General features: G+C 39.2%; 1 protein-coding gene across 1 annotated transcript in view; it reads right to left on the reverse strand.

Moving 5' to 3' along the window:
- LOC139743161 (uncharacterized) overlaps positions 1 to 3,034 on the reverse strand; it is a 43,138-nt gene extending 40,104 nt beyond the window's left edge. Inside the window, exon 1 of the mRNA XM_071653670.1 lies at positions 2,527 to 3,034. Within this exon, the coding sequence (XP_071509771.1) occupies positions 2,527 to 2,680 (154 nt within the window). The 5' untranslated portion in view covers positions 2,681 to 3,034. The remainder of the gene's footprint in view (positions 1 to 2,526) is intronic.
- Positions 3,035 to 8,262: the final 5,228 nt, after the last annotated feature.

Consider the following 8,262-nt stretch of genomic DNA (forward strand, 5'->3'; position numbering starts at 1 on the left):
GTCTGTCTTTATAGCAGCGTGTATTCTGCTGAAGGATCCGCAAAGAGGCGGACTTCTCCTCCCGCCTTTTCCTTGCTTGCATCCCCCAGTCGACCGCCTGCTTCTTGTTACTAGGCGACGGAAAAACTCCACGTGCACGTCGGAATGCTTTCTGTCCAAACACCTTATTGATTACAATGGAGGCGCCATGTTTGCTCAAGTGTATTAAATTTACAAATTACACTCTCATGCTAATGCTAATTTCCTACGATAAATTATAAGTCAATATGAAATGACTTAAAGGTCTTACCTCATTACTCCCTCTCCCTCACCTCTCTTTCTATCTCTCTTTATAACTTGAGATCTTGGCATGATAGGTATTTTCTTTTCAGATCTGGTGCGTCTGGGTTGCTTACCAAATCTCTTTAATTCAGTAAATCTACAGGTGTGCGTCGTTGACATAGCTTCTATCAATATGGGTATGTGTATAATTTGATGAAAATTCTATAATTTATGAGCAAAAAACAAACAAACAAACAACAACAACCAAGGCGGGTGATTAATAAAATCGCACAAAAATGATCGACTGATTCAGTCAAATACAGGGAATCTATTTCGTCATAGCTTCAATCCGTGACATAACGAAAGAAATCTAAAAGTAATGTGGAAACCTAGAATATCTATGTAAGATTTTCAGTGCAAATCATGCTTTCGTCATGGCCAAAAGAGTGTCTAATTTGCACATAATGAAAGATTTGTAATGCAAAATATGTTCTTTCATCTGAGAATAAAATCGATTTCACAATTGAAAACAAAAATCGAAACATGGTTTTGTGGCATGTTCGAAACTTATTTCGTAGACAACAGGTCTAATAAAACACTATACTCCGACACACTAATAAACCGTTAATTGCATAAAGGTTCAGGTAGGCGAATATAAATGTATGTATTATATATATATATATATATATATATATATATACATACATATATATATATATACATATATATATATATATATATATATATATATATATATATATATAAATGACAGCAATTAGTTTCTGCTCGGAGTCCTAAGAAAGTATAGATTCACAACAGTAGGTCAATATACAAACCCCGTTAGAGACGTAAATTTGACGAATTATCTACTTCAAAATACAATGTCAAATGTATTGGCTTGACAAAGCCCTATGGGCGAAAATTCGTCAAATTTACGTCTCTAACGGAGTTTTTATATTGACCCACTGTTGTGAATATATATATATATATATATATATATATATATATATATATATATATATATATATATAGGTATATATGTATATATATATATATATATGTATTTATATACACTATATATTCTTCTTTGAAGGGGAGAATACTCTCAGTTTTAATTCCCTATATATTCTCGCAACTGAAAGACATACAGTGGGGATTGAGCAAATCAGCCATCACATACAGTTTTTTAAAGTCCACATTGAGACCGGTAGAAAAGCCGTAAATCATCACTATCAACCTGCTTTTATCGCAACCAACGATTAGTACAATTTTCAATCATCCATTACGCGAATATTTTACTTGTAGAGACGGTGTAGGAAAAACAATGAGAAAGTAGGAGAAACACAATACGTTTCTCCCTTTTATGTTTTTTTTTCTGCCATTTATTTTCTTCATCATAGCAAATTTTGCGAAGCCAGATATTTCTCTTCACGCGAAAAACTACATAGTTAAGGTCTCATCCTTTTTTTTTCAGCAATACTATTTTTTTTTTCACAGCAATGGAATGCGCTTAATTCTGAAGGATGATTGTCATTACCTTTTAATTCCCCACATGATCACGTTTCCCTCTTTCTTCCCCAAGAAGAAAATAACCGACAACGATCTAGCAACCAAATTCCTTACATTGAGTTACAACCACTACTCTAGGTCACATGAATTCGTACTTCCTTTTGCCGTTTAAAATGCAGGTGTAGATGAAACTTGGCGAAATTGCAAGGGCAACTGCAAGTGTATTTCTTTTTCTCTCTCTCAAGGGTTAGTAAATATGTGAAATGACAATTCTGGGAGAAAATCACTCCCCAAAATGAGAGATCACTTAAAGGAATTTTGAAAATCAATAACTTATTGAAATGAAGCAGGGGTTTAGAAATGAGTGTATAAAGACCTCTTTTTTTTTGCTGGAAAGCAATATCACAATTTTTGCATGTTGTTGTTTTTATCTTCCGTGATAGAAACATATACGAAACATTTGAAATCTTGAAACTAGCAAGAGCATCAACTTGATATATCGGTAAACAGCACAAAACATAAAGTTACACATTGCTAGCATATATCACTTCCCGATGTTCTTTTTTTATTTAAAAGATATTTAGTTTCAAGCCTCGAGTATTCTCACATTTCGGCCTCATTTTGACATCCGTGGTATATGGTGAGTAACTGACTTAAAAAAAAAGTAATACCCTGAAGCTGCCAAATAATAATAATGATAAATTTGTAACGCAATGAAACCTGATGGTCGAATTTTATTCTTAATGATATACTTACGCATTGGCCCGTATAATCTGTTATATCGCTGGCCTTCTGTGCCGCTCACATTCAGAATCGCCAAGGTCGCAAGGATCAAAAGACACCATGACCACAAGTTTGTGAAAGTCATCCTCTTACTCGTCAAAATCGTGCTCGCTTCTGACATTGACATCGTCTCAAGGTGCTGAAAGAAGACTGTCCCTTTCCTCTTTTCTTTTTCTTTTTTTTTAAATGTAGGCTTTGACAGCCCTCGGGGCTTGGGTGCTTGGGAGAGTCGATAGAGTAACCCGCCTGCACACTTTTTGGAATGGCTTCAAATTCTAAGATAGTTCTGAACGTTATTTGAGTAGAACTGGTATCGCCTAAAAAGAACGGTACTTTTTCTTTTCGGTTTTGACCAAAGTTTTCAAAGGTGGTGGCTGAAGCCTCACAGGCTGGGAACCAATACTGTCGTTCTCGTGTGGAAGTGTGGTGGAGAATATGTCTTACGGTATTTCTGTCCGATCCCTTCGCTCTGTCGCTGATATTTATAAGAAACGAATCGACGACTGACGAAGTGCGAGCTTACGAGTGACTCTTGAAAGACTGGTCAATGAGTTGAGGGCGTGTTCCGCGAGGCACGAGCTTTGATAGGCTCACCTACTGTAGGTAAGAAAGTATAACGCACGCGCAGACAGGAAAGCGCCATCGATCAGCACACACGGTGGTCGCGTCAATCATACACCTCATGCAATACAGACCCCAGACTTCTAAATGTCCAGTGTCTCTGTGCCATGAGGATCTGATATGATTAGTGTCGACTAACTAAAGCAGAAGAGCATGTATATATGACATGTTCTCGTGCATACGTGTGCATGCCGAAACATGTTGCCCTTTTATACATGTGATTTTGCATGTATGGTATGTTTGATGCTGTCAATTCTGTTGAGTGATATTCTTTTCTTGTTTGTTTGTCTGTCCGTTCTGGGTCTGTTTTTTTTTTTTTTTGGTTTTTTTTTTGTCTATGCCCCATCATTTTCACAATACATTCAGCAACATTATGCCATTATTAAGTGAGATACAACAGCGACTCGTCCATCAACGAAGTATATACATTCATAAGAAAACTGTCTCCACTCAAAATAGCCAAACAACCTGACAAGCGCTCCAGCTGATGCTTGCAGGCAAATTCATAGTTCTTTTTATCGCTGGTTATCATCACAGCATCGTCGTTAATGATAATGAGGACGATAATAATGATGGAAAATGGTAACCAATACAGTGGCGTTGCAACATGAAAGTATCAGTGAAATGATTGTAACATGAATCATACAAACCAGCTGGATGCTTGCCAAGCCGGGCAACAAGTGATGAGTTTTTGTTCACATTTTGATAAGATAAAGAGTAGGTCTACGTATAAATGCCTGTTTAAGTTTATAACGGCAATGTTCGAGAAATGCTGATCAGTCCTAAGAAAATGATCCGGAACTCCGAAGTCTTGTAAGCACTATTACAGTTCTACATTGTAACTGATCGCAAATTAGGACCACAAAACAAAAATCGTGACATTGGTTCTTATTTCACAAAAATACACACGTTTTCATCAAAACTTCGTCCTCACATAAACTGAAAGTTATATTCGATTTGAAAGTGACGGTAGAAGTGGCAATATTCACGTTGATGCTTATCAGAGCCAGTGTGATTGAGGGCCATCCGACGCCATATTTGTCTGCCCATACACATGCAGGATTATGTCGCTGCGACCACCACGCGAACCAAAATCGGAAATTGACGGCATTAGGCCTTCTCTTTTCTAACTTGGCGTGAAAGCGTACCCCATCTTTTTTTTTTTACCGGAAGCACTCTTAGAAGCCGGTGTTAACATTATTTCATTCATTAATTCTCGTGATAATGGAAACATCTCCTACTCTATGACATAGGAAGCAGAAATAAAAACGTGATGCGTCAAGCGAATTTTCCTCAACGTCAACTAATATTGTAATCTTTCTGATTTGTTTGAATAAAAACAAAAATAAAAAAGTTAGAAAAATAATGGTTTGCACAGATGAATGCATTCATTTCTTGTCCGCGTAATGCTGCACGGTTCGTAATGATGTAAACAATGTTTTTCCTATATGTTACAAACTCGAAAAATTTGAATGAAAATGAACGGTGTTAATACTGTGAACGCATATATACCGAAAGAACTCACAACTTCTTTATAACTGGTGAATGTGCGACCCGGTTTACCCGGAAAATTCTGAAAGGAATGATGGTATAAACGGGCAGAGAAACAATGAAACGTTGGTCCTATGTTGACTGTGGATGCACTATCGTCATCAGTAGAGTCTGAAATCACTGGTGAAATTTGATGCTGAATCAAGTCGGGGTTTTGTTTGTTTTGTTTTTTTTGCGATCATTTTGTCATTTCGGTTATTATCGTCATTCAGCGGATATTCTTTCTCTCCCCTAATACTCTTAAAAAAATCAAGTCCATTGCAGAATGCGACACACGTGATAAGTTTAATTTGTTCTTCAACATGCAAGTGTGTGTGTGGGGGGGGGGGGGTGTGGGGGGGAGTGAAGCGGGGTGCCATGAGTGATTGGTGTGTTTGGTAACTCCTGAATGGTTAGGAAACATAGGTTGGAACATACTTGTGTAGTATATATGACGGGGGGGGGGGGGGGGCAGGTGTTTCATAAAGCTGTTCTTGAAGTTACGACTTAAGAACGACTGGTGATTAGTTCTTGTGCTGAATTACTGTAATTCTGATAAGTATAACACAACAGACATGTTCCAGTCGTCCTTAAGTAGTTCGTAACTTCAAGAACAACTTTATGAAACACCTGCCCCCCCCCCGTCATGTATACTACACAAGTATGTTCCAACCTTGTATGTTTCTTAATCATTCAGGAGTTACCAAACAGCTTTATGAAACACCCCCAGGACTACACTATCGACATATGTATAGTGAGAAAAAGATAGAGGAAGATATATATATATATATATATATATATATATATATATATATATATATACACACACATATATATATGTAGAGAGAGAGAGAGAGAGAGACATAGAGAGAGAGAGAGAGAGAGAGAGAGAGAGAGAGAGAGAGGGAGAGAGAGAGAGAGGGAGAGCCAGAACGAGAAAGGGGTGGCCGAAGATAAAGACAAGACTTACTGTTTCCTGAAACCCTTCATGAGAGCAGACACGTAGTTATTAACGTCATTAGTCGTATACGCGAACCTCTCGGTTTATAACATTGACAGTTATACTAAGATTTGCGTCCTTGAGTGTCCATGTCAAACGCCGTTATCCCTCACGTAAAGCCACCCTTAAGCTCTTAACAAATAATGTTCGAAGCTCTATAATAATGGTACGAGGACATCGCTTGAATCTTGTTTGAAAACACAGGCCGTAGTGTTGAGCATATTACGTCTTCTTATCGCCACTGTCTTGGGTGATTGGTATTTACAACTTCAGTTTACTGATTGTCCCCCGTGCAGCATAATGATAGTCAGGACTTGTTTTTGAAAACATCTCCGGGCTTCTCAAAAAAGGTTGGTTTCCCTACACTAAATATGAGAATATGTTATAGACTAAACAGTGGCCTCTAAAGCCCTTTTTACACTTGTGTTTCTTAACCCCGTATTTTCTCTGACCCAGGACTATCGTTAGTCCCGTACCAATTTTTTTCAGCTTTTTACACTCGCCAATAAGTCCCGTACTAAGCTATTGTCCGGGGCTAAGTAGAAAATTGACCTTTTTATACTCGTATTTCTTAGTCCGGTACTTTCCAAACCACATGCATATTCATGATGACGCTGTGCACTGTACACGTACACGCACCCACCGGCAGCACTTGATTATCTCGTTTCTGATTGGTCAGTGGGGGTCGGACTTCGTCTCTGTCGCTTAGCCCCGGATTATCTTTTCGTTCTGTTTACACTCGTTTACTTGGCACCGCAATTGCGGTGCTAACCCTGCTATTTTACAGGGCCAGATAGTACGGGACTATCGGTGGGGCTAGTCCACTTTGGCAAAAACGAGTGTAAACAGAAAGTGGGCTAAGGAAAGTCCGGTACCAACTGTGGGGCTAAGGGGGGGGGGGGGGCTTAGCCCCACCGTTGGCTAAGCCCCCCCCCCCCCCTTAGCCCCACCGTTGGTACGGGACTAGGCAAAAGTTTGCAAGTGTAAAAAGCCCTTAAGGCGCTCGTGATTGGATCGTCTGTCATATTTGAATGACTTTCATCTGTTTCGCAAAAGGAAAGACAATCGCCAGCGGAGTATCCATAACGATTGCATAATTCTGACACACGGGAGAAACGTGTGCAGCAGAAAACTGATCTGTGATGGGACAGACGCAGACAGACAGACAGACAGACAGACAGACAAACAGAAAGACAGACAATATACACTCACACACACTGACATATTCAAATGGCAAACGAAATGGTTACTTCACAAATTCGTGAGAGCAAAAATGGAGGATAGCGGACGATGACCGGTGACATGCACTGAGTGTGCTGGACGTTGTAGTATATTTTGTGACATTTTGCAGGAAATTATTCGAATTCAACTTTCGTCATACGTTACAGAGCATCCAGTCACTACAGCCTGTTTCATGATTATGGAAGAGAAAGTGCAATAACGAATTTCCGTCAGAAATAAGCCTCATTTCGAAACCGGAGTGCCAATGTTAATTCCGGTAGTTTATCAAATAAAAACCACAACCAACAACAACAAAATGAACAAAGAAACGAGCACTTTCACCATTACAGTGAGTACAAAAAGAGAGAAAGAACGAGGGAATCGTGTTCAGGAGCTGAGCAGCGAAACTCTCATCAGATTGTTGTCAGTTATTAATATTAAAACACACACACACACACACACACACACACACACACAGGAGGAAGCAGTAAAGTGAAGTTGAGAATCGTACAAACATTATAAATCTAATATTGGTATGGAAGGAGGATTTGAAGTAAAGTTTTAATTAAAGAGACGAACTATCCAAAAAAAAAGTTATATTTCATACACACAATGTTAAAACGGGAGAAAACAATGTGGACAGCCGACTTACTCATTGGCCCAAACACCCTGTTATATCGCTGAGCGTCGACCAGTAAGACATTCAATGAAGCAACAACCAGAGTTGCGGCAACACACATGAACCACAAATTTGCCACCTTCGCCATCAGATCTCTGTTGTTGGCACCTATCCTCGGCATGTTTCCGCGATCGCCCCAGACAAAGCTGATCTGTGAAATGGACGTTCCTCGATCAATGCCTGATTTATTTATGGCTGTCAAAAAAAAAAAAAATGTCATTGGCCACGCCCCTCAAGGCGTTAAACTCAACAAAACAAAACGAAATATCTCCCCAAACGGAGCAAATAGTTGTCGTGTCTTGACGTGTGACGCCGGATGTTCAACCAATAGAGAAAAAAGGAGAGAAGTTAAAATCCCAAAGCAAAAACACCAATGACAGGAAGAACCGGATTTTGGGTGGCTTTTTTTCCCCGCGGAGACCCATTTGGTATTAATAGTTACGTCCGAAGAGACCTTGCTCCCAATGACTGACATCACCGAAAACGTAATGTCTGTGCGTTTGATTTTGAAAACAATCCGGCATCTCAAAGAGATTCAGCGCAGTTTTGTCGATGCGCAGAGCGATAGGCTACGCATATATCATCATGCTGTCACCTCGACACTCCCAAGAACGTTTTTTTTTTCAAAGATGAAATCCACAACGAAGTGGAGCAGATG

Source organism: Diadema antillarum, unplaced genomic scaffold (assembly GCF_040938485.1).
Source record: "Diadema antillarum isolate AM-2024a unplaced genomic scaffold, OU_Dant_1.0 seq00001052_RagTag, whole genome shotgun sequence".
Classification (NCBI taxonomy): Eukaryota; Metazoa; Echinodermata; class Echinoidea; order Diadematoida; family Diadematidae; genus Diadema; species Diadema antillarum.